This window comes from Globicephala melas, chromosome 14 (assembly GCF_963455315.2).
Source record: "Globicephala melas chromosome 14, mGloMel1.2, whole genome shotgun sequence".
Classification (NCBI taxonomy): Eukaryota; Metazoa; Chordata; class Mammalia; order Artiodactyla; family Delphinidae; genus Globicephala; species Globicephala melas.
Window position 1 is genome coordinate 80,859,837 of NC_083327.1, and position 27,271 is coordinate 80,887,107.

Sequence of the window (27,271 nt, forward strand, 5' to 3'; positions counted from 1 at the left end):
CTCCCTTGGAACATCAAATCCAGGTAATGAAAACGCACTGAGTTCACCCGATTTTGATTTGCTGCTCAGCACCTGCTGACCTAGTAAATGCCCAGACCTCACCTTGTTTTGCCTGTGGCTTGAAGGTCTTCAGGGACGTGCCCTGGTCACCCCTCTCCTCTTCCCAACGGAGGACAGAGCCCCAGGTCAGGTTTCCCACAGGACCCGTTTGGCTCGCCTTTCGTCTTCCTGCTTATGAAAATAGTCCGAGGAAAGCTTCATCTGTGGGTTCCTAAGTCGGCTTTCCCACAGAATCTGAAATTGCATCCTTGCCCTCTTTTGATTTTAGTCAGTCCCGGGAGTCCATGACTACTTTGCCACAATAACCATGAAGGAATACGTTTGAAAAAAGAAGAAATAAATGCTGCCATGAAGCGGGGAAGGGTCTTGACCACAGGGCTTGGCTACTCAGACCATCCAGAAGCCTCCGGCTTGCCTTTGCGCCTTCACCTCGGGTCTGTGGACAAAGGGAACGTGGGTGGCGGCAGGGAAGTAACTTAACTGCGAATCTGCACCTAACAGAAACAGCTGCTCCCAGGAATTGTCTTTGAACCAGGCTGAGAAGCAAGCTGGGCGTTGATGCTCGTCCACGCCTGGGACGTAGCTTCTGGGCTCGCTCTCTCTCTGTCCTCCATTGCATCACACTTACAGTCTCATGTGGGCATGAGACGCTCTGCAAATGGGTTGTAGGAAGGGAACGGATATTTAATTATTTAACAAAATGTCCCTCACTGTGCAGGTGTCTACCTATGCCTCATTTAACCATTGCAACTTTTTTTTTTAAGTTTCTTTTGATGTGGACCATTTTTAAAGTCTTTATTGAATTTGTTACAATATGGCTTCTGTTTTATTTTTTTGGCCGTGAGGCATGTGGGATCTTAGCTGTGTGTGGGATCTTAGCTCCCCGACCAGGGACCGAACCTGCACCCCCTGCATTGGAAGGCAAAGTCTTAGCCACTGGACCGCCAGGGAGGTCCCTAACCATCGCAACTTTGGGTGGTCATGATTAGCTCCATTTTACAGGGGACAAAACTGAGTCTTCGAGAGCTTGGCAGACATCACTTGGTTAGTTACAGGCTGAGTCAGGAATTCGAGCTGGGTCTGTCTTTCTGCTGCACTCGCGATTCTGCCCTTCCATGCAGCGTGTCTCTGGGCCATCTGCCTCCTCAGCCCTGGCCGGCACTGGTGGTTCAAGGGGGTCAACCACCTCACGTGGTCACCAGCTTCTTCCCATTGCGGATCAGCGCGAAGATTTTCACTTGCGTGTGTCACCGAACGATGCCGTTTGAAGCACAGCTTCTGCTGATAAGCGTGGGACCATCTGCTTGGTACTTCGCAAATACTTTCAGCAGTGGGAGAGCAGCTCTGATTTCTTCAGAGAAGGGAGGCTGCAGCCATCCTGGGAAGACATGCTGGGACCGGAGACCCTGCAGGCTGGTGGGGCAGCAGTGCCCCAGGATGTGAATGACAAGCCTTCCTGCTGCCACCTCTGACTCTCCCTGAGCAAGTGGACCTAGTGAGTCAGCACCCCAGTTTCTAATGGTGCAGCTTGACAACCAGAGTAAGATTTTCCCTCTTCAAAAAGCTATTGCCCGGGCCACTCTTTCTGTGCTGGTTGTTTTCATAGTGTGTTAGATGTTTGGTGTTTGTTGGCAAAAACCTCTGTCTCCTCCTGCCTTCGTTTTGGAAAATTTGCTTCTTTGCTGCGTTAGCTGTCCCCAGACGTCGTTTTTCAGCTTCGGGGTTGAAACTTCTGTGTTAACTTTTTCTCTTTGACTCGCGACAGGGGACAAGAATCTTAGAATCCATTCACGAATCTGATGGTGGACTTGAAGGTGCTCAAGGTTGTCTAATGGGATGTGATAAACGATAAAGGTGTTGGGGTGTGAAGGGATTGTTAGTGCATTTGATTCCTCTGGGGAAATCTCTTGGCTGGAGGCTGCATTGATGTTCCTCTGCCTTTCCTCAGGGGGCACCGGCATTAGTATTGGTTTCTGTGGCTTCTAAAGACAGGTGTATGGCCCACGGGTGGCAAGGTTCCGTTGAAAAGAATCTCCTGCTCTTTGATGTATCTTGGCAATATTGCCCAGGCAGGGTGGGGAGGGGAAACTGGGAGAGAACGTGCAGGATTTTGTCGGATCGCTATGTAGGCAGCAGTGAGAGGGTGGAAACAAGCCTGCCTCTAGCTGCCTCAGCCTTGGCACCGCGACATGTGAGGCCAGAAATGCTTTGCTGGGGGAAGCTCTTCTGTGCACTGTGGGACGTTTAGTAGTATCACTGGCCTCGGCCCACTAGATGCCACTAGCCTCCCCCTCTCAGTGGGACCATCAAGATGCCCAATGTCCCCCAGGAGAGAAAGTTACCCCCAGTCCCCCCACTTCTGAGACGAGTGGAAAGGGAGCAAGGAGTTCCTGCTTCTCTGTGCAGATGGCTCCAGGGTTAGGAAGCTGGGAATGAGGTGTTTAAAATCAGGACAGATGTTCCTGCTGGCACATTCCCATCAGGTCCCGTACCTGCCATGGAAATTCCATCTCACAGATGGGTTTCTGTTTGTCCAGGTTACTGCACACACACAGAGGGGAGAATTTCCTTTTCCTCTAGAGGTGCACACCTGGAAGGTCCAGCCTAGGGTCAGGCCTCCCCTTCTTGTTGCCTAGGAACATACAAGGTTTCAGATGGCCAACCCCGGACACTCATTTGGTTGGCTTTTCTCTCCTTTCCTTTCCTTTCCTTTTCTTTCCCCCTCCTCCCTCCCTCCTTCCTTCCTTCTTTCCTTCCTTCCTTTTAAGACTGACGTGGTAGACTGGGAACTCAGGATCATGGGAGCACTGTGGGCAACTGAATGGGAATGTGGAAGAGGATGCCTGCTTCTCAGGTCTTTAGAGAAAACTTCAGCAAGCATGTACGTAGAGCATTTAAGACTCCACCTTATACCTCATTCAAGCTGAAACTCCCCACAACTCTGCCTTCTTTCATTCTTCTTGTTTGTACATCACCTCCGCTGCTCGTCTGTTCCTCTCACTTTCGTTGAGAAGTAAATGCAGGGAGCAATTTCGAGTAGACCTGCCAGCCACAGCCTTAAACATCTGTGGAAACCACCATTCTTGTCTCCCTGCTTGTTGATTTATGATCTCAGTTTGGCGTTTCCATGAGACTCGTATTGGCAAAATGCTTTTCAGTCTCTAGCTTTTTGTACACCCCAGGCTTCCAGAAATACAGTAAACTGTGTGCCGACCATGTGAAGGACCTGAGGTTCAGAGGGGCTAAGCTGCTTTGTGTAGGACTCACATCTATGGTCAGTTTGAGTGAAAGCATGGCTCAGAGACAAAGCAGGCTAAGTACAGGCAGAATAGACAGTCACCCCTGCAATGTAGTTTGAACAACGTGCAACCTCTTTTCTCAAACATCTCTTTTGCATTCAGATGCCTTACTGCCCACAATTCTTTAGATGTTTGAGGGGGGGAGATGGGTGTTAAGTACACCCTCTCTCATAGCCTGGGGCTTGTGTGAGGTGGTGGAGCCTGTGCAGCCCAGCTGGGGTGAGAGAGGTAGCAGTGACGTGGCAGGACGAGGAGGGCACCTGCACGGCGGGGGAGGGGACCTGGAACCAAGTTCAGAGCTTCTGCTGGGGGAGGAGTATGTCCCAGGGCAGGAGACAGCGGCATGAGGTGAAAGGCCCAACAAAATGAGGAGGACATCTGGGTGGGGGTGGAGGATGGGCAGTGGTGGACAGAGGAGATTGTTTCCCTATTCGTGGATTGATCAAACAGGTAAATGCCTTGAGGATAATGGGAGTCAGGTTTCTTACCATCAGAGATGGGAACTGCAGATGCGGAGCGGAAGAAAACTAAACTGGACTCAGTGATGCTGGATCAGAATTGGAGATACTGGTATGAAGTCATTGGTAATCAGTACATATGTAGAGAGTTATGGAAATATGGATGTCAGTGCATATATGTATGCCTGTACATATATATTTATATACATATACTCCTTAGCTCTGTCCCCTGAGAGGGCCTGGGAGCAGTGACACCTCAATAGCAACAGGTACACCCCACATCCAGATCTTGGCTTCTATATACTCTACTCAAAGGACCAGGGCTCCTTGGAGAAATGGCTGATTCTAGGGACTGGTGCAGGGAACATACAAGATGAGTGGTGCCTCGTAAAACCTCCAGTGTTTTGGCTTGGCGGACTGAAAATACCAGAGGAAGAACGGAACAGCAGCGAAGGGCTGATTGCTGTTTTGGATCAGCTGAGGTTGGTGTGCTGTTAAGTGAGGCCCAGTTAGAGATATCCAGGGCTATTCGTTATAGGGTCTGATATTCCGGAGAGATGTCTGACTTAGAACTGTAGATTTGCGTTTCATTAGTATGTGGTAACAGTTGAAATGAGGGGATTGGATGAAGCCACCCAGGGAGGGTGAGAAGGGAGGAGGGCCAGGAATGGAGCCTGGTGGCCCAAAGGGAGGGTGAGAACAGACCCAGGAAAGGAGACAGAGAAGAAACTACAAAGAGACAAGAGAGCCAGAGGGGAGAAAGCGTGTCTAGGCAATGGTGTCGTCTCTGAGACCATAGCGAGGAGATGGAGTAGAATCTCATAACACACTTTGTATTGTGTGTGGGCAGGGCTGCGAGAATGAGATTACATCTTACTCCCTTTTGGGGGACTTGTCTAAAAGCATGATGCTGCTGTCTGGACCGTCTCACTTTTATTGTTTTCTAATGGAGGTGTTTGTTGATAGTGGAGATGACTACTATCACCAAAGTGGTCACTCCACTTGGCAGAAGAAAGTCGGATGAGAAGAAACTGAAAACAGCTCATCCCTGTCTGTTTTTATTGTTGTTCAGTGTTTGGCATTGGGTAGATGAGATGGTGCTTTAATAAATAAAAATCCATCTTCTAATAAATAATAGCATTCTTTAATAAACAAAGAGTCCAATCCTTGAGGCTTTTAATAAAAATCTTTACTAACAGTCAAATTGATTGTGGGGACATTAAGGCCATTGTTAAATGTCCCCAAAGTTCTACTAGCCACATGCATGGGTGAGTGAACTTCACACATAGATGAACAGTTGACAAAAGGCTGCAGTGGGGAGGAGAAATAGTGCCCACTTGGACCTGGGCAATCTAAACTCTGGTTCTGGCTTGGCTGCTAAGTAAATATGTAATCTCGAGCTAGTTATGAGCTAGCTTCCTCACATGTAAAACAAAGAGTGGATTGCAGTATCTACATGATTCCTTCAACTTCTAAACCTTAATTATCAACAGAGGACAGGCAGACTTGTAACAGTCAGGAAGTGTTTTTATGAAAACTGCAAGCTGTATCCTCTTACATCTTCTATCAAATACCCCGGTTTCTGGGGAAAAGAATTTCCAACATATTTGACAAAGTATTATATTTACGAAGAATTCTTGCAACTCAGTAAAAGAAATAAAAAATAACATGAAAAAATAATGTTGAAGAAGAAATTCAAAGGACTGTTATCATGAAAAATATTCAAACTCATGAGAGAGCAAATAAATGCAAATTAAGTCAAGATACCTTTTTAATCACCTATCAAAGTTGGGAATTTTTTTAAATGGAGACGTTATGGGGACAAAAAAGTATATATGCTGTGAAAAAAGCATTCTCATACCGTGATGTCAGTATAATTGATACAGTTTTTGGAAGACAACTTGTTAAAATGTTTTAAAATCTTGAAAAATATTTATACCCTTTGATCCAGCAATTCCACTTTTAGACATATGTCCTGGGGAGATGATGAGAGATGTGCACAAGATTTGCATCCAAGAGAGTTCATTACAGTGTTTCGTTATTTTGAAAAAATAATGGTGAAACATCAGAAGCAACTGGTATGTCCAAAGTTAGAGGATTATTAACAATAAATTATGGTACATCCAAATAGCGATGAGTGAAGTCATGTTTTTTAAAGTAAAGGCTGACAGAGAAAATGCTTACAGTATGATATTGAGCGAAACAAAAAAGCAGGCAATCAAAACAGATGATAAAATGCAATCTCAGTTTTAAAAGAGAGTGTGTGTGAGACGGAGAAAAAAAGAAACATCCCAAAACGTTAGATCAGGTTAATTTTGAGTAGTGGTTTTATGTGATTTATTTTTCCTATTGAATTTTTCAAATTTTCTTCAATGAACACAAATATTGTTTTATAATTAGAAAAAAGGCAATGATAAAAGTTAAATCCCTCATTTTGTGTTAAGATTAAACAGACTATAGGACTTCCCTGGTGGCGCAGTGGTTAAGAATCCTCCTGCCAATGCAGGGGACACGGGTTCGAGCCCTGGTCCGGGAAGATCTTACACACCACAGAGCAACTAAGCCTGTGTGCCACAGCTACCGAGCCCGCGTGCCACAACTACTGAAGCCCGTGTGCCTAGAGCCTGTGCTCCACAGCAAGAGAAGCCACCGCATAAAGAAGCCCACGCAATGCACCGAAGAGTAGCCCCCCTTGCTGCAACTAGAGAAAGCCTGTGCACAGCAACAAAGACCCAATGCAGCCAAAAATGAATAAATAATAAATAGATAAATAAATAAACAAAGATTAAACAGACTGTAAAATGAGCCTGTTGGGGTGATCCCTTGGGTACTGGGGGGCCATTTAAACAGTACTGGTGGCTACTTTACTTCACAGTGGACTTTGAATGTAGAGACAACACAGTGATTTCAGTCTTACGTTGTCTAAGTCATAAACAGAAATTAAACGAGTCTTTGGAGAAAAAAGAAATCCTATAACATTAGGAAATGTGATGTTTTCAACTCCTTAAGTAGGAAGCATTAGAGGCAGATTAGATTAGATTTATAACAGAGAGGCTATAGGGGGCTTCCCTGGTGGCACAGTGGTTGAGAGTCCACCTGCCGATGCAGGGGACACGGGTTCGTGCCCCGGTCCGGGAGGATCCCACATGCCGCGGAGCGGCTGGGCCCGTGAGCCATGGCCGCTGAGCCTGCGCGTCCGGAGACAGGTCTTAAAAAGAGGATTCGGCCCCAGGGCAGAGTGGGAAGAGCTCGGAGAAAGAAGCCTCAAATTAGTGGAGAATGTGTGTATCTCACAGTCGCTCGGGGCTCACTGAAATCTTTCCTTTGTGCGCACCTCAGCTGTCTGAGGCCAGTGCCCTGCGCTTTCTCATCCGGAGTCTCCTCAGGGTGCATCACTTTGGGTCTGGCTGCTTGTTGGCGGGGTGGAGGGGGTGGGGGTGGGTGGGGTGGGGTGTGGTTGGGGGTGGGGGATGGGGTGGGGGGTGGGGGGGTGGGGTGGGGGTGGGGGGTGTGGGGTGGGGATGGGGTGGGGGGGTGGGGTGGGGGGGGTGGGGGGATGGGGGTGGGGGGTGGGGTGGGGGGGGTGGGGGGTTGGGGGTGGGGGGTGGGGGGGGGGGGGTGGGGTGGTTGGGGGTGGGGTGGGGGTGGGGGGGGGGTGGGGGGATGGGGGTGGGGGGGATGGGGTGGGGGGTGGGGGGGATGGGGGTGGGGGTGGGGGGGTGGGGGGGATGGGGGTGGGGTGGGGGTGGGGTGGGGTGGGGGTGGGGGTGGGGGTGGGGTGGGGGGTGCGTCCTGCCTCCAGCCTCCATCCTGAGTTCCCTCAGGGCTCACCGTCAAGGCGGCTGTAATGTGATGACTTGACGGCTTCAACATGCTTTGTTTACTGATAAGGCAGGCGATATTTTTCATTCATACTTAACAGCCTCCCAAGCTGACTGAAGTATCCAACGCTAACACAAAGGGAAGATGCCCGGAACCCTGAAGTCCTAGGCAATGGCATTCTCACGCTCCACCTTTCTGCTGTCTCGCTAGGACTTGTAGGGAATGAGAGGGCAGAGAGGCTGGGAAGATGCTTCTCTGATGCTGCCAATAGTGCTTCCCAGAATGATGCCATTTCCTACATAGTGGGGTTTCTACTGCTGTGTTGCTGTGTTACCAACCACGTCAGGGACGCAGAGTGCTGTCAGGATACTCTCCTTCCATCTGGGACAGTCATGGTTGGATAAACGTGCATCACTGCAAAGATGATTGCTGCCTAGAAAGAGAGCTGCACAAAGAAGACGCTGCATGTGCCTGGACAGAGAGCCCATGGAAACAGAACTGGGGTGACATGGAGACAGGTTGCCCATAGCAGTTAATCCTGCAGTGCAATTGCTTCCCCTCATCTTCACTGCTTTCTGAGCTAGACGGTCTTTTCAGCTGGCAGCACTCACCCTTCTACTCTCCTTACCCTTCCCGACCTCAAACATCTTTGTCATCCACCCATGGAGGTGAATAGTCTGCAAAGTGACCCGGGGGCCTGGAGGAAGGAAGGGTCTGGGGGTGGTGAGCAGGTAGGGCCAGCTGTGTTCAGGGTACTTCTTGCCACCTGCTATCTCACCTGAGGGACTGAAATTCAGTTTGCTCTGGTAAGACTGGGAATGTAACTTTTAGCAATGTGTTCATTTAAATAAAACCACGCTATAACAGATCTATTTGGAGGGTTATTGTTAGGTTTTTTTTTTTAATATTTATTTATTTATTTGGTAGCACCGGGTCTTAGTTGCGGCAGGCAGGCTCCTTAGTTGAGGCGTGCGAACTCTTAGTTGCGGCACGTGGGATCTACTTCCCTGATCAGGGCTTGAACCCGGGCCCCCTGCATTGGGAGTGTGAGGTCTTAACCACTGCGCCACCAGGGAAGTCCCCAGGGTTATTGTTAGTTTTTAATGAGAATTAGTTTTAATGGGGTTTTTATTTGCTTTCCAACCACATCATGATCAAGACACATGTGATGGCCTGGGCTCAAGATGGCGGTTTTCTTTCATGGGTAACCAGGGTGCATTCTCAGGGCCATGGTGACGGCCTTTGTCCCTTGGAATAATTCAGTATGTATTTATTGAATGGCTGTGTCAAGTCCTAGAGATTCAGACATGAATAATAAAGTTTTGCCTTGGAAGAGTTTGCAGTTTAATGCAAAGATATAATTTTAACTCTATAAGGAGGAATGTCATGGCTATAGAGGTAATTAATGAGTAACACCAGAGTGGTGGAGGGAGTATTAGAAAAGGAAGGAATGGCAATGTGAGGGTCTGGGAAGGATAGATTGGTGCAGGGAGCAAGAACAGGAAATGAGGAGACTGATCCCAGGAGTCCAGGCCAAAGACATGGGAATAAAAGAGGAGCATGTGATCTTAGGTGACTTCTGCCTTTGAAATTTTTTTTTTTTTTTTGGGGTACGCGGGCCTCTCACTGTTGTGGCCTATCCTGTTGTGGAGCACAGGCTCCGGACGCACAGGCTCAGCAACCATGGCTCACGGGCTCTGCTGCTCCACAGCATGTGGGATCTTCCCGGACCGGGGCACGAACCCGTGTCCCCTGCATTGGCAGGTGGACTCTCAACCACTGCGCCACCAGGGAAGCCCAGAAATTTATTTTTTTATTTATATTTTTAAAAATATTTGTTGGAATTTAGTTGATTTACAATGTTGTGTTAGTTTCAGGTGTACAGCAAAGTGAATCAGTTATGCATATAACATACTACATTTGAAGTTTATAATCAGGCAAATGCACAGTAATGAATAATGTTCTAAAGATCTCGTGTGTCTATTATTCTTTGTTTTGTGAAGTTCTGCTTATTAAAAGATGTAGGCCCTTGGGAGCAGAGAACACACAGGCTAGCACATCTGGAATCCACCCTTATGCGTGTCCTCCTGATGCTTCATTCTCAACACACAACGAAACGAGTTCTTTGTTCTCCCGGCCGCTGCCCTTCCCGTCCCTGATCTCAGTCAACAGGAGTTGTCTACACAGCCTCCTCAGATGGGAAGCTCAGTCCGCTGATGCCTCCATTTCTCTTCCCCTTCATGGTCACTGGGGCCTTACCAGTCTTCTCTGAAATGTCTCTGGAATCCGTTCTTTCCTTCAGTCATTATCCTAGCTCTGATTTCTCACTGGGACTATTCCAACAATTCCCTACTGGTTTCTCTGATCCATCCACTATTCCCTTCCATTCAGCCTGTAGACAATGACCAGGGTAACCTTTCTAAAGCACAGTTCAGGTCACATCCCAGCCTTGCACTGAAACTTTAATGGCTCCCTAGTACAAAAAGTAGTATTTTTCATTTTTTTAAAATTAATTTTAATTGGAGTCTAGTTGATTTACGATGTTGTCTTAGTTTCTGCTGTACAGCAAAGTGAATCAATTTTATATATATATATATATATATATATACATATATATATATACCTCCACTCTTTTTCAGATTCTATTCCCATATAGGTCATTGCAGAGTATTAAGTAGAGTTCCCTGTGCTATACAGTAAGGTAGTGTTTTTCAAACCATGGCCCAGGACCCATCTGCATCAGAATGCCCTGGGTTATGAAAGATCAGATTCCAGGGTCCCACCCCAGGCTTCCTGAAACAGTGGGGCCCTGGAATTTGCATTTTTAATAAACAACCCCATATAATTTTTAAGCACTAATGTTGAATAAGCATAACCTATAAAATAAGCCTGATATTTAAAGAAGCATCATAGCCAGGCCTTCATGCTCAGTCCAGTTGTTTTTTTCTTCTTGTTAAGTCGTACCTCCACCTTGGGTCCACCAGTCTCCTCAAACTCCACCACCAACATTCTGTGCCCTCCTGCCTCCATGCCTTTGTCCATCTGTTCTTTTTTCTTAAAATGCCTTTCTTTTCCTTCCTCAGCTAACAAACTCCTACTGACCCTTCAAGGCCCAGCCCTGTGAAGCCCACCTTGAAACCCTGAGACAAGGCTTCCTGGTGCGTGTTTGCTCTGATGCGGTCAGTCTCCTTTATTCCATTTCCCATATTGAATTAGATTTAGTTCTGTCTGCCTCCCCTGTAAAACTGTGCAGATGTCTGTGTCTTATTTATTTCTGTATCCTTAACTCCTAGTGCAGTGACTGAAACCTATGTGTTGGTTAAACAACGGAAACAAGATGATCTCTCTTTAGAAAGAGAATTTGGTTACTTGAGTTTGACTGTCATAGAAAAATACAATTTGGTCTTATGTGTTGAAACAACTTTCCTAACGGATTTTCTTTTAATATTTAATGTGAGTGCATTTAATTTATTTTTTTAACATCTTTATTGGAGTATAATTGCTTTACAATGTTGTGTTATTTTCTGCTGTATAAGAAAGTGAATCAGTGATATGTATACATATATCCCCATATCCTCTCCCTCCGGCGTCTGTCTCCCACCCTCCCTATCCAACCCCTCTAGGTGGTCACAAAGCAACGAGCTGATCTCCCTGTGCTATGCGGCTGCTTCCCACTAGCTACCTATTTTACATTTGGTAGTATATATAAGTCCATGCCACTCTCTCACTTCGTCCCAGCTTACCCTTCCCCCTCCCCGTGTCCTCAAGTCCATTCTCTACGTCTGTGTCTTTATTCTTCTCCTACCCCTAGGTTCATCAGAACCTTCTTTTTTTTTTTTTTTTTAGATTCCATATACATGTGTTAGCATACAGTATTTGTTTTTCTCTTTCTGACTTACTTCACTCTGTATGACAGACTCTAGGTCCATCCACCTCACTACAAATAACTCAGTTTCGTTTCTTTTTATGGCTGAGTAATATTCCATTGTATATATGTGCCCCGTCTTCTTTATCCATTCATCTGTTGATAGACACTTAGGTTGCTTCCATGTCCTGACTATTGTAAATAGTGCTGCAACGAATATCGTAGTATCTGTCTGTTTTTTTGTTTTGTTTTGTTTTGTTTTTGCGGTACGCGGGCCTCTCACTGTTGTGGCCTCTCCCGTTGCGGAGCACAGGCTCTGGACGCGCAGGCTCAGCAGCCATGGCTCACGGGCCTAGCTGCTCTGCGGCATGTGGGATCTTCCTGGACCGGGGCATGAACCCATGTCCCCTGCATCGGCAGGCAGACTCTCAACCACTGTGCTACCAGGGAAGCCCACCTGTCTGTTTTTGAAGTATGGTTTTCTCAGGGTATATGTCCAGTAGTGGGATTGCTGGGTCATATGGTAGTTCTATTTTTAGTTTTTTAAGGAAACTCCATACTGTTCTCCATAGTGGCTGTATCAATTTACATTCCCACCAACAGTGCAAGAGAGTTCCCTTTTCTCCACACCCTCTCCAGCATTTATTGTTTGTAGATTCTTTGATGATGGCCATTCTGACCGGTGTGAGGTGATACCTCATTGTAGTTTTGATTTGCATTTCTCTAATGATTAATGATGTTGAGCATTCTTTAATGTGTTTGTTGGCAGTCTGTATATCTTCTTTGGAGAAATGTCTATTTAGGTCTTCTGCCCATTTTTGGATTGGATTATTTGTTTTTTTGATATTGAGCTGCATGAGCTGCTTGTATATTTTGGAGATTAATCCTTTGTCAGTTGCTTCATTTGCAAATATTTCCTCACATTCTAAGGGTTGTTTTTTCGTCTTGTTTATAGTTTCCTTTGCTGTGCAAAAGCTTTTGTTTCATTAGGTCCCAATTGTTTAGTTTTGTTTTTATTTCCATTTCTCTAGGAGGTGGGTTAAAAAGGATCTTGCTGTGATTTATGTCATAGAGTGTTCTGCCTATGTTTTCCTCTAAGAGTTTTATAGTGTCTGGCCTTACATTTAAGTCTCTAATCCATTTTGAGTTTATTTTTGTGTGTGGTGTTAGGGAGTGTTCTAATTTCATTCTTTTACCTGTAGCTGTCCAGTTTTCCCAGCACCACTTATTGAAGAGGCTGTCTTTTCTCCATCATATGTTCTTGCCTCCTTTATCAAAGATAAGGTGACCATATGTACATAGGTTTATCTCTGGGCTTTCTGTCCTGTTCCATTGATCTATATTTCTGTTTTTGTGTCAGTACCATACTGTCTTGATTACTGTAGCTTTTGTAGTATAGTCTGATGTCCGGGAGACTGATTCCTTCAGCTCCGTTTTTCTTTCTCAAGATTGCTTTGGCTATTCGGGGTCTTTTGTGTTTCCATACAAATTGTGAAATTTTTTTGTTCTAGTTCTGTGAAAAATGCCATTGGTAGTTTGGTAGGGATTGCATTGAATGTGTACATTGCTTTGGGTAGTATAATCATTTTCACAATGTTGATTCTTCCAATCCAAGAACATGGTATATCTCTCCATCTGTTTGTATTGTCTTTAATTTCTTTCATCAGTGTCTTATAGTTTTCTGCATACAGGTCTTTTGTCTCCTTACGTAGGTTTATTCCTAGGTATTTTATTCTTTTTCTTGCAGTGGTAAATGGGAGTGTTTCCTTAATTTCTCTTTCATATTTTTCATCATTAGTGTATAAGAATGCAAGAGATTCCTGTGTATTAATTCCTGACTGATTTTTTTGAGGAGTACACGAGAGCTCTCTTACATATAATGAGAAACTAAAAGCTGAATGACGCTATGGTCCATGAGAGATTCCAGACTGTGAACTGAGTCAGAAAGATGTTCTTGTCTCTTTTCTTAAAAATTCTTATTAGGTCCTGATTTTACATTTCTCGTCTTTGATTTAGGTTTGTTATTAAAAGATGAAAACATTTGACTCCCTCATGTAAGCTATTTTGATTTGGTGATGGCCCTAGATCTGTGCCATCCAATATGGTAGCCACTGGCCATGTGTGGCCAGTGCACATGTGAAGTGTTGCTGGTCTGAAACATGATGCTCTATGAGAGTAAAATGCACACTGCATTTTGAAGACTTACTGTGAAAAAAAGAAGCTAAAGTAGCTCATTAATATTTTTGTATCGATTACACATTGAAATGATATTTTGAACACATCGAATTAAATAAAATATGCTATTAAAATTCATTTCACATATTTCTTTTTACGTTTTTGTGTGTGGCTCCCAGAAAACCTTAAATTACACACATGGCTCACATTACATTTCTGTTGGACAACACTGATCTAGACCCTTCATACCCTCTACCGTTTTTGTGTTTCAGGTTTTTCTGTTTGCTTCTTCTCTCCCCTGAAACACCATCACCACCACCACCAGCAAAACACCCAGCTCTAAAGTGCACACCATCCAACTATGTTACTTACCACCCTCCTTGCTGTGACTGTCTACAGACCTCTGGGCCGCTCTTCCAAATTCCTTAAGGATTTTACACCTGGCTCACAGCCAGTTTTTTCTAATGCTATTCCTGTATTCTAGCCTATTTCCCAGTGATTTCAATGTCCATGTAGACAATTCTTCCAACACCCTGGCTCCAGGTCCTGATCAAAGGATCTCGTCCTCCACTCTCCCTCAGCCATTCATTCCCATGGTCATGCACTACATTTATCAATGCCAGTAACCCCCAAACCACACCACTGCAATCTCAGCTTCAAGCATCCGACTGTTCAACCTCCGCCTCCTATTTTCCAGTTCTCTACCTTTAGTACTCGGACTTCAGCAGTTAGTTCTCTGACACTGCTGGGATCTACAGTCGAGGGCTCCTGTTTCCTGTTCACCCTCTGTCACCTCTCTCCTGGCCTCACTTTTCTCATAACTCTACTGAATTCCATAGTCTATGTGCTGTAGTGTGTCCCCCGCTTTGTATGTGCTATAATGTGTCTCCCACTTTCCATTGCACCAGCCTGGTAGAACCCCAATCCTGGTTAAATCCATCTCTCCTCTTTCTGCACACTCACACCTGGACAGCTGAGCCATAGCTGGAGAAAAGCACATGTCATGCCAATCATCTCTCTTTAAATTCATGAGCACTAATCCAGGCAATCTCTAAGGTTTGCCCGGAAATCTTGCTTTTTGTATATTTACCCAGTCCTTTCCCTCTTTCTCCTAATTACTTCACTTCTTGCCCTCTCTCCTTAAACCCTTAACATCTCCTCACTCTCAGCGGATGACCTTGCTCCTGACTTTGCTGAAAAAAGAGATACTGCACATTCAGAAGAGAACTTCTTCCAACTTGTAACACTCCCTCGTCACTCGACCCACCTGGCTGCATCTTAAGCCACACACTCTGCCTTCCCTCCTGTTCCCATGAATAAATTATGCTCCCAGCTTCTCAGTTTCTTTTGCTTCCTTCTCTTCATTCCCCCAAGCTCTAAACTTTGAAACGCTCCAAGGCTCAGTCCTTGGACCTCTTCTCCTTTTTAATGACCCACATTTCATAGGTTATCTCATCTAGCCTCATGATTTTACGTTTCACCTCGTTTTTGTGTGTGTGCGTGTCTGTGCATGATGATCTTTATTTATTTGTAACATCTTTATTGGAGTATAGTTGCTTTACAATGTTGTGTTAGTTTCCGCTGTACAGCAAAGTGAATCAGCTACACATATATGTATATCCCCTCATTTTTGGATTTCCTTCCCATTTAGGTCACCACAGAGCATCGAGTTCCCTGTGCTATACAGTAGGTTCTCATTAGTTATCTATTTTATACATAGTAGTGTATATATGTCAATCCCAGTCTCCCAGTTCATCCCACCCCCCTCCCCCCTTGGTACCCATACGTTTGTTCCCTACATGTGTCTCTATTTCTCCTTTGCAAATAAGGTCACCTGTACCATTTTTCTAGATTCCACATATAAGCGATATTATACGGTATTTGTCTTTCTCTTTCTGACTTACTTCACTCTGTATGACTGTCTCTAGGTCCATCCGCGTCTCTGCAAATGGCACCGTTTCGTTCCTTTTTATGGCTGAGTAACATTTCACCTGTTTGCACACAGCCTACATCTGCTCCCACACCCCAGCTCCCGACATGCTTTGAGACAGCTCCGTCTGGCTGTTGCATGAGCTTCCCAAGCTCCGTATGGCCCCTCCCAAACTGCTCTCCCTGCACATTGTCCATTCAGCAAGTGGCTACAAACTCTTCTCTTTTCCTTCAGTAACTCATATCTCACCTGTTAGCAATTCAAATTGCATCCAGAATCCAACCATGTCTCACTGTCTCCAAAACCACACTCTGGTCTGCGCCATGGTCTGTGCTTTACTTTTCTCTGTGGTGCTTATTACGATCTGACCTCTATTTGTTTGTTGCTGTTGTTATTAGTTATTGGTTACTGGCTGCCTCCCCACTGGAATATAAACTCCAAGAGGTTGATGCTTTGTCTCATTCACGGCTGTAGCCCAGTGCCTGAAACGGTGCCTGGCCTGAAGTTGGCACTGAAAAATACTTGGTGGATGAACTTGGGGAATATGGCTATCTTACCTACAAACTTCACATAAAGTCTGGTCTGTACAGCTGCTCTTTGTTCAGCCATGCCATGGAATTGTGAATTCCGGTCCTTGTGTTTGGCTCCTAAGGGTACTGGGGTCTATATCTTATCTAATTATGAAACAAAAGGAGAATCTGCTCCAGTAAAAATAATTTCCAGGATGTCATCAGAACAGCTGAGGGAAGGGTTAGTGGGGAGAGGGGTCTCAGGACCATGAAGCCAGGACCTCTGTGGGCTCCTGGATCAAACACTGGAGAGGAAACTAGCCTTTTCACCAGCCCACCTGCTCACACAATATTGCGTCTATGTACTGTTCTGCCTCAGGTGAGCTCGTTCAGAAGAGGCATCTATCTACAAATTAACTTTCTAGAGGTTAATTATTTTGCACATATAGGACTCTGTTTTGGAAGGACCAAAAGCAAAGAAAAATGTTTTACCACCACCACCAAAAAACAAAAGCCAAGGACGTCATGAGTTGGAACAAAGGAGATGATCTCTGTGGGCGCCTCCCTGTTCCATTCCCCAGTGGTGGAAGTGGCTAATGTATATTTGTCATATAACAGGAAGAGGGTAGGAGCCCTGCATATGTTTATTTAGCAATTCCTAAAGTGTGACGGAAAGTGGCTGATAATCTTCGCTTTGCAGTCTCAAATATTTAGCATTTTTATTGGTTTTGGGTTAGTGCTTTGTTTAGTATCTGTCAATAGTGTTTTGCCGCATGGTCTGGCCTATGGAGCACGAGGATATGAATACACCTTGTTGAAAAGCACCATCTGTTCCCCAGCGATGGTTTGCAGGGCATACCTGGTCTGAGTAGGTGCACAGCTTCGTCACAGATATTGAGACCACATGAAACACATACCTTCTAATTGTTCACATTTTGAAAATATTGGTACCCTACTGAACATACCTTTTCCATATTGAATATTGGTCGCCTATTGAACCACATAAAACACGTACCTTCTAATTGTTCACACTTTTTGCAAGTACTGGTACCCTCTCAGTCACCCATCACTTACGGTACTTTATGCATTAAAAAGCGACAACAACAGCATTGCCCAAAGATGTATTTTGTCATTGCATTTTAATGTGATGAACCTGGTCTCTCAGGCCAGGAAATGAAGGCACAGAAGATGAGATGGTTTTCAAAACACCGTTCAGAAAGCTCGGGCCAGACCAGATACGGACACCAGGAATTTGACCCTCTTGCTTTGGCGGATCCCCTTTGGTGCTGAACCACAAGCAAGTAGTAATACAGAAACAAAGGCTATTGGGGGCATCAAAAAAGATTATTCAATCAGTTCCCTCTCAGTAAAATGTGTAATTTTATCTTCGTTGGAAAGAGAATTGTACAGTCTAGTAAACACTTTTTGTATAACTTGAAGGTTATAATCCGTAGCTGAAGTCTCCCTTTTACTGCAATTCATCAACCTTGATTTTTTCTTAAACTTATTTACAGAAAAATACCTGAAGAGCCCAGGCTGAGGTCCCCTCATGGATGAGGCAAACAGGACATCATTTGTCGCTGAGGAGTCCTCGAACGCCTCAACCAGAGGGAACACCTCAGTAGCAGAGCCGCGTCGGGAAATTCCCATCGTGCACTGGGTGATCATGAGCATTTCCCCACTGGGCTTTGTTGAGAATGGAATTCTCCTCTGGTTCCTCTGCTTCCGGATGAGAAGAAACCCCTTCACCGTCTACGTCACCCACTTGTCTATTGCGGACATCTCGTTACTCTTTTGCATTTTTATTCTGTCTGTCGACTACGCTTTAGATTACGAGCTCTCTTCCGGCTATTACTACACAATCGTCACATTGTCGGTGACCTTTCTCTTTGGCTACAACACGGGTCTGTATCTGCTGACAGCCATCAGTGTGGAGAGGTGCCTGTCCGTCCTGTACCCCATCTGGTACCGCTGCCATCGCCCCAAGCACCAGTCAGCATTCGTCTGTGCCCTCCTGTGGGCACTTTCCTGCTTAGTGACCACCATGGAATACGTCATGTGCATTGACGGTGAAGGACAGACTCAATCCCGAAGTGACTGCAGGGCGGTGATCGTCTTCATAGTCGTTCTGAGCTTCCTGGTCTTCACTCCACTCATGGTGGTGTCCAGCACCATCTTGGTAGTGAAGATTCGGAAGAATACGTGGGCATCCCACTCCTCGAAGCTGTACCTTGTCATCACGGTCTCCATCATCATATTCTTCATCTTCGCCGTGCCCATGAGGCTCCTCTACCTGCTCTATTATGAGTATTGGTCGACGTTCAGGAACTTGCACCACATTTCTCTTCTCTTCTCTACAATCAATAGCAGCGCCAACCCTTTTATTTACTTCTTCGTGGGCAGCAGCAGGAAGAAGCGGTTCAAGGAGTCCTTAAAAGTGGTTCTGACCAGGGCTCTCAAAGATGAGATGCAACCCAGGCGCCCAGAAGACCACACCACCACCACTGAAACTGAGACTGTCGTCTGACAGGTGGAGGAAATTGTGGACAAAAACAGTGGGACGCAGACGAGCTATAGTTTGTGCTTGGGATGCAACTGAATATCTCCTAAATACGGTATAGGACACCTTACCCCATATGCATGAGATGCTAATTAATGCTGAGACTGTACTCTTGCGTTGTACCTTCTGGAAATGCCCAAATACATGTTGGAACTCTATCCTTTCTGTAGCTTTCAAAAATCTCCTTCTGTTCCTCTTCAGCTCTCCTGGTAGCACTTTCCCACAAACTATAAAAATTACTCCAGCAGAAACATTTACATGTGTGTACAGGAAAGGGTACAAGCATTTGATGGACCTTGAGGAGGTGAAGCCATATAGTGGGAAGAACATGGGTTTTGGAGTCAGGCTGACTCTGTCCTTTGCTGCTGGTGTGACCTCAGGTTTAACCACCAGGGACCTCATTTCCTCAGTATAAAATGGTAACAGCAATAGTCCGTACCTCCCGGGCTTGTGGTGAGGATGAAACGAGAACATGAGGTATGCATGCAAAGCATCTGGCACACCTCAGTGTTAAGAAACCTCAGTCTTTCTGATACCTTTAAGTGGAAGAAGAAACACACATTTCTGTTCTGTAAAGCACAGACACACACAAACACAGACATGCGTACACACACGTGTACACACAACTCTAGGGTGTACAAACACTGTTACATGTTTTTAAATGTTGAATGTTCTTTCTGTTTGCTACACGAGAACTTTTCATGGGACAACACTTCTATAGAAAACATCTGCAGATGTTATAACCCCTCAACCGTCATGTGTTAGAGCATCATTTCCTGTTGTGAGGGAAAACGTTTGGCTACCAGTAGAGGAATTTCTCATGGCTTCCCTTCCCTCTGTGGGAATGCTTGATGTAAAGAAAGTCTGTTTTGAAATCTTTTGCTGGATATAAATGTTTATGAATGAAACTTACTTCACCAGTTCATGAGGGTGATTGTGCTTTTGGAAGCTCACCACTCCCCCTGCCCCGCCCTGCCCCCATGAAGTGGGTGATGTATTTATAGCCACAAAGTTCCAGCCCGCAGGCAGGTACAGGGTCCTGAACATATTCTTCTGTCGTTCCTGGAAGGAGGCTCAGCAGCAGGGGCTGAGGAGAGTGTGGCCATATCTCGGAGGGAACCCGGACATTTCTCCCAAGACAGATCTTTGCAGGGTTTCATTGGCATCTCAGTGCCCTGCTGCTTGCCTGCCGTGACTTGTGTCTGTACGTTCAGGCACGATGTCCCAGGTTTTAGCTGGGAAACCCATCGTAGCTTATAGACTACGTTGCCGTGTTTGGTTTCCTGCTGCCTCTTCGGGACGTCCCACGAAAATGGCAATGCTTCATGTAACTCTGGGGGAGTAAAATGTTCACACCCATAAATCAGCTCAGTAATATTTATATAATAAATATATAATAATTTATATCATAAATATATAATATATATATTATATATAGTCATTTATATATAGTTATATATATATAGTAATTTATATATATATAGCAATAAATATATAATATATATATAGTAATTTATATAATAAATTACTGTGGGTCTCCGAAGGTTCAGAGAAGCCGTGATGAAATGGTTCTCTGTTACCACCTGTTTCTGCTCCATCCTCTTCCTTTGCAGGAAACGGTCGCCTGTAACCATGGGGCCAGCCTCGCTGGGAGCGATGCGCAAGGCTTTCCCACCCAGCCAAACTTGGAGGCAGGAGGCTTTTCAGTGGGTGATGACATCTGATTCAGAAACAAGGCAGCTTGCTTTCGGGAGCCCAGATGGGTGTGGAGCAGTGACATTTAGGATGATCTTATTTTTGATTGAAAACAGAGCATCTTCGCTGGGAAAGAACAGAATATGGAGATCAGAGTCACTCTCCTCTGTTCACCATCGTCTGCCCTGATGCCGCGCTGCCTCTGGGTTAGTGAAAAAGGGGTCAACCTCATCTCATCTCAAAGGGATCTTGGTCTCAAGAGGAACTTAAATACCCTTAGAAACCAGGCAATTTCTACACCGCTGAGACCACTTGTCTCTGGCCGTGGCATCTGCCCTGTCTGTGAGCCCCCGCTGCGTCATCTCTCACCCCGTCTGGGAGACCCCTGGTGGCCCTGGTCCAGTCACTCTCACCGTGTCCCCCTCATTCTCTGTCTCGCCCAGGCTGTTGAGCAGGCAAAGAACCCTCCCCATGGTGTGATCAGGGCTCCAGCCAAGGTGCGGTCCTAGCAGGCTGGCCTCTTGTCAGGGCCCCGTGAAGTCTTCCTCCATAACCTGGGCAGCTCTCCCAAACCCCCTCTCTCTCTGAAATCTCTCTGTCTGGAACCTTTCCCCTCACTGTCACTCTCTCTTCCCTACCTTCAGTCATAGGTGACTGAAAAAAAAGAGTCAAGCCATTAGGCAATGACTCTCAGATCCCCCTCCATCTAGAAGGACCCCAAGCTTCACCATTCCTTTCCTCTTCATCTCCACTAGGAAGATTTTTCTTCTCTTCCAAACTTTCCTGTCCACCAGCCTCCCAGACAATAATTCTACGCTTATATTAGCAACCAAAGTGACATAGGGGGTCTTAGCTCCCCGATCAGGGATTGAACCCATGTCCCCTGCAGTGGAAGCGCGGAGTCCCAACCACTGGACCACCAGGGAAGTCCCAAAGTGGGGTTTTATTTTTTAAGTGAAAAACCAAGTCTTTGAAGTGGTCCACAAGGCTCTCCATGACCTGGCCCCCGTGTGACTCTCCGGGGCTCGAGTGGCTCGCTTCTCCCGCCCCTCCTACCCTCCTCGAGATCCTTTGGAAATGCCAAGTGCCCTCCTACTCCTGGGCTTTCCTCTTCGATGTTCCTTCTGCCTGGGATGCTTCCCCACAGGTCTCTGCTCCCCCTCTCCCCTCAGCATCTGGTCAGATGTCACCTCAGCAGGGGGCTCTCTGCCACCGGACAACAGCCCCTGCCCCCTCTCTTCTCCTCCCCGGTTCTCCTCAGCACTCATGATCGTCACTGTGTCACACGTCGATTGGCTCGTCTGTGCCTCTAGAAGGTCAGCTCCCTTGTCTGTGCCTCTAGAGGGTTCAGCTCCCTTGTCTGTGCACCTAGAAGGTCAGCTCCCTTGTCTGTGCACCTAGGTCAGCTCCCTTGTCTGTGCCTCTAGAAGGTCAGCTCCCTTGTCTGTGCACCTAGAGGGCTCAGCTCCCTTGTCTGTGCACCCAGAGGGCTCAGCTCCCTGGAAGCACACCTGGAATCCACTGCTCCCCTCTCTGGGCTCCTTTTCTCCTGCAAACACGCGGGCTCCATTGCTTGCATCTTCACACAAACCAATAGTTCAAACAGGGAAGCCGTTCTGCACACTCCTGCTCAGCTCCTCCGCCACCTCTCCTTCCTTTCCTTCTGGAAAGGCCCTTGCACGCTCATGCTCTGCATTTTCTCCTTACCAACCCCCTCCACCCGCTGCAGGCTGACTCCAGACCTCCCCACCACATTGTAATTGGCCCAGCGAGGAACACGGGCGCCTTCCACGTTGCTCAGCTGATGGGTTCTCTTCTACTCACACCGTTTGTGGCATCTGACACGCTGACCATCCCCTTCCTGAGAGTCTCTCTTTTCTCGGATTCTAGTTCGCCACTCTCCCTTCCAGCTCTCATCTTAATCCAATCCTTCCTATTCTGAGTCATCTCGTCTCTGTCATTGCTCTTTCTCTGCTCCTCCTTTATTTAGTTATTTTTTATTGGAGTCTAGTTGACGTACAATGTTGTGTTCGTTTCTGCCATACAGCAAAGTGATTCAGTTATACACACATACGTATATGTATTCTTTTTCGTATTCTCTTCCATTATGGTTTATTATTAGGACATTGAATATAGTTCCGTGTGCTGTGCAGTAGGTCCTTGCTCTTTATCCTGCTCCTCCCTTAAATGTGTCTGTGTTTCCCAGGACTCAGTACCTGGGCCTCTGCCCTTCCCCCTCTGCACGATCTCCCTGGATCCTGATCCACAGTCGCTCACATAGTCATGACCCTCAGCTCTGCACTGACTGGCAACACGCTTCGCCGGGCTCCAGTCCTGTACATTCAGCCACCTAAAGGACACGTGAACTTGACGCCCTGCAACACCTCAAATGCAGCCTGCTCAGTCCCCACCATTCCTCCTGTACTCCTCTCTCAGGGTGACACCCTAGTCACCCTGTCTCCCAAGCGATGCTATTCCCTTTGCTGAGATGGCCCTCCCCCACCCTTTAATGTGGCAAACTCCACTTATTCATCCACGTCCGGCTCCCGCATCAGCCACTTAGCTGCGCCTGCCTGGAACCTGACTTCCTGGGTGACCATATCACACCTTCTCTTTCCTAGTCTTTCTTCCTGCATCTTCTTCCTGGCCTCACTCTCAGCGGATGCCTTGCTTCCCTTTACCAAGAATAGAAGCTTTCCACATCTTACCAGCATGACATCTTCCGATCCAGCTGCATCTCTCTGCACACAGGTTTCTCCTCGTCTCGCTCTGGGGGTGCTCACCGAGCTCCTGGCTGAGGTGAACCCGCACACCTGTGCTCTGGCCCCCCTCCCTTGTTGCCTGCCCAGGGACATTTCTCCAGCAGTTCTGTCCTCATTGTCCTGTATCATCAGTTTCAGTCCAGGCCAAGAGAAGACAGATGTTCAGGAAGCAGGAAGGGGGCGAGTCGGTGCAGCACCCACCTGGACTAGCTGGTCCCCAACCACGCGTGACAGTCGTTTCTCTGCAGATAACACTCGTGCACTGAGTTAGCGAGCAGAGGGCCCGGTGGTCCCCTGTCCTCTTCCCCTGCCCTGTGCCTGGTGGAGATGGACTCGGGACAGAGCTGTATGGGGAGCACCCGGCAGATGCCTCATGAGATTCCTACAATTTCACCGCTAGTGCAATAATTCCCCTGAGGTTAAATTTTGACTTTTCACTCAATCCTTTGTGAAATTACAAATCATCTGTGGAAGGGACAACATACCAAGTCATATATAATTCTTTCTGTGCTTTTTCTCACGGAGAGGAGTATTACAAGACTAGACACCCCGGTGTTAAGGCTGCTGAATCAGTAAGTGGGGAGTTGGGGGCAGGGGTGCAGAAAGCAGGAGGAGGAGCCATAACGTACCTGATCTCCTGATAGCACGTGTACAGGGAGCTTCTTTCCTTTTTCTTTCACATTTGACTCCCTAGCGTTACAAAGTCGCGTTGAGAGTGAAAATCCTCAAAACAGGAAAACACTGATAACCAAATGTGTCACTTATAAAACTGGTTCCCACCAAGCCTCCCTCTCCGCGCAGAAGGCGGCTCTCTCTCCCACTGCCTCATCAACGTTTTTGTGACTCAGTCTCGCGACAGTTGACAGTCAATGCAAACACCACGCAAACTGACTGCAAAGTTAAATTGGCGATCCTGCAAGATACTTGGGATTCTGTGGAGCTGGTAAGAGAAGTAGGGGTAATAATACTGCAAACTATTGTCAAGAGAGCAGGGGGCAGAGTTAGACGTGATGCAGTTGAATCAGAGGGAAATAAATAAGGGCAGTGATGACAGGAGAGCTTCCCAAAAGAAGGGTTTTAATGTGAAACATTTAAGGAAGGGTCTTGGGAAACCTGATGAAGCCCTCAGGTATTTTTGCAAAAATTAGCCATTTCTCAACACTCAGCAAAAGTAACCATGAAGTAAAGGACATCACATCACGGTATCGCGTCATTAGCACTTTTTTGCAGCTGACAACAAGAAGATATGGTCATTTCTCAAGGTTCTGTGGGATCGTTGAGCTCAGCTGGGTGCTTCTCATTTGGGGTCTCTTGTAGCTGCCGTCAGATGTTGGCTGAGGCCACAGGGGTCTGAAGGCTGGACTGGGAAGGAATCCAAGATGGCGCAACACTCACGTGGTTGATGGCGGGCCACTGTGGGCTCAGCTGCTCAGGCCACACGTGGCCTCTTGACGTGGCTAGAGTTTCTTACAACATGGCAACTGTGTTCTGAGGGAAAAAGCTCCTGAGAATGAGCTTTTCCAAAGGCCCCAAATCAACATGTGGTTGACATTACAGATATTCCCCCTGTTTTATTGAGATATAATTGACCTAAGACATTGTATTAGTTTTAGATGTACAACATTACAATAAGTTTTGATAAAAAACAAAATAAAAATTGTTTTCATAATTTTAATTTTACTTTTCAAAATAATGTACTCGGCTTTTTCTTTTCTTCAGGATTTACTGTGAGGTTTTGGTCTTCATTTTAACAAGTTTCCTTTTTAAGAAACTTTTTAAAGAACGTTTTTAAAACTAGTCATTCTTGGATAAGGAGATCCTCTTCACTAATTATTATTTTAAAATGTGTACATATGCATGGAACACAAAGGTTTAAATTGTCAAAGCAGATTCAATGTGAATTATAGATCTTACCCAACAGAAAACTAATGATTCAAGGAATACAGGCAAGGGCAGGCACCAATGAAACATTCTGTCCTGGAGGAGCCCAGAACTGAGATGCAGTTCTCCAAACGTCCCCTTTTCCTACACCAGAACATATCTTAGTGTCCAACTGACTGACCAGTTTTGAGTGATGAAGACAGACATATGGTTCTCGAAGGAAGACATTTAGGTTTGGGGCCCCTCTGCTTTATACTCTGTTACTTACACAGATAGAAAATGTGTATGTGACCACTTCCCCTTCTCTGCCCCATAAACCTGTATATTCCAAATTTTTTAAAAAATTTTATTTTATATTGGAGTATAGGTGAATAATAATATTGTGTTAGTTTCAGGTGTACAGCAAAGTGATTCATATTATATATATACACGTATCTATTCTTTTTCAAATTCTTTTCCCATTTAGGTCATTACAGAGTATCAAGCAGAGTTCCCTGTGCTCTACAGGAGGTCCTTACTGGTCTATACATTCCAAATTTATTCACAATAGTCAATCTTGACAGATCAGGTATACCCTGCTGAAAATAGGACCATTTCCCTGAGTACAACATGTTTACAAGGCAGTCTAACCGAGGTTAGATTCTCTTCAAGGAGCCCCAGTTGAGGTCATTCGTTCCCCAGGGCACTCCCTGTAGGGAAGAGAGTTCCAGGCAAACACTGCCTTTCTAATCTCTTAGCCAACACCAGACTAAATGCTTGAGGCAGAGACCTTGTCTTACAAGTAGGGGAGCGGCGAGAGGACACTGCACGTGTGGTGAGGAGACAGGACTAAAGCCTGACTCTCTATTTCCTAACTGTGCAAGAGTCAACACATTAACCTCTCTGACTCCGTTATCTATACTCAGTGATTTAGTTGGAATTCCCCCCAAAGCAGAGCCTGAGGCAAGGATTTTGTGCCTATAATCGAAATATGTAGAAGCTCATCCCAGGGAGCACGAGAGGGAGTGAGGAATCCAGACGGAAGCAAGGACGTCAAAATAGGGTGACTCAGTGAGTACAGGGGCCCAGGACAGTGGGGACCCTCTGAGGGACCACGGGTAACTCACCTCAGAACTGCCCTCCTTGGGGGTGAAGGTGGTGCCGAGCCACCACCTCCTGCCCCTCATAGGCGAGGGTCACTTTCAGAGTGATAACATCCAGCTCTTCTGGGCCTGCCCTGTGCCAGGCATAGTGTGGCACACTGCTTGTAGGTGACCTCAGGTGGCCCTGTAGCTGCCTGACAGCATCTGCGCTAATGGGATAAAAATAACCTGCCTCACAAAGTAATTGTGCCAAGGAAGTGAGATAATGTGTGTGAAACTCTGTGTAAACTGGGGAGCAGCCATTAAAAGTTAGCTGTTCCTTGAAGACATCACGCTAAGTGATGGACCAATCACAGAAGCACAAATACCATACAATCCCGCATATGAGAGGCGCCTAGAGGAATCAAATTCCCAGAGACAGAAAGCGGAGGGGTGGGTGCCAGGGGCTGGGAGAGGGGGACAGGGAGCTATTGCTTAGTGAGGACAGAGCTTTAGTCAGGGAAGATGAATAAGTTCTGGTGACGGTGAGGATGAGTGCACGACAATGTGTATATATTTCATGCCACTAAAATGTACGCTTAAAAATCGTTAACGCGGTAAATTTCACGTGATGTATATTTTAGCGAAATAAAAACAATCCGTGCTCACACTTTCGAGGCAGTAGGTGTGATTCTCAGCTCGCTCTATGGTATCTGGCCCTGTGATGAGAGCCAAGCCCATGGTGCTGATGACAAAGAATGAAGACAGACTTCCTCTGTTACCCCGGGGGGCGTGGCCCTGGCACTGCCTCCAGGGACAGCACAGAGACAGGAGGCTAATTAACAGTACAGCTCAGAATCAGTTTTTTTTTTTTTTTTTTTGAGGTACGCGGGCCTGTCACTGTTGTGGCCTCTCCCATTGCGGAGCACAGGCTCCGGAGGCGCAGGCCTAGCGGCCATGGCTCACTGGCCCAGCCGCTCCACGGCATGTGGGATCTTCCCGGACCGGGGCACGAACCCGTGTCCCCTGCATCTGCAGGCGGAGTCTCAACCACTGCGCCACCAGGGAAGCCCAGACATCCTGTAATTATATGTCATGAAAATTCTTTTTTCCTTCAACCATTAAAAAATGTCAAAAATTACTCTTAGTTTGTAGGAAAGCAAGTGGTGGGCAGCTCTGGTGTCAGCTGTGCTT

General features: G+C 46.3%; 1 protein-coding gene across 1 annotated transcript; it reads left to right on the top strand.

The window, feature by feature from the left end:
• The first annotated feature begins 1,429 nt into the window (after positions 1-1,429).
• On the top strand, positions 1,430-19,081 carry MAS1 (MAS1 proto-oncogene, G protein-coupled receptor). The gene is made up of 3 exons (XM_030852848.2): positions 1,430-1,600; positions 10,723-10,818; positions 17,633-19,081. Exon 3 carries the CDS (start codon positions 17,668-17,670, stop codon positions 18,643-18,645), a length of 978 nt encoding a protein of 325 aa, XP_030708708.1. The 5' UTR covers positions 1,430-1,600; positions 10,723-10,818; positions 17,633-17,667; the 3' UTR covers positions 18,646-19,081.
• The last annotated feature ends 8,190 nt before the right edge of the window (positions 19,082-27,271 follow it).

Bases quoted from the DNA above. Each gene is read 5' to 3' on its own strand.
- MAS1 (XM_030852848.2), top strand. From the start codon at position 17,668: ATGGATGAGGCAAACAGGACATCATTTGTCGCTGAGGAGTCCTCGAAC.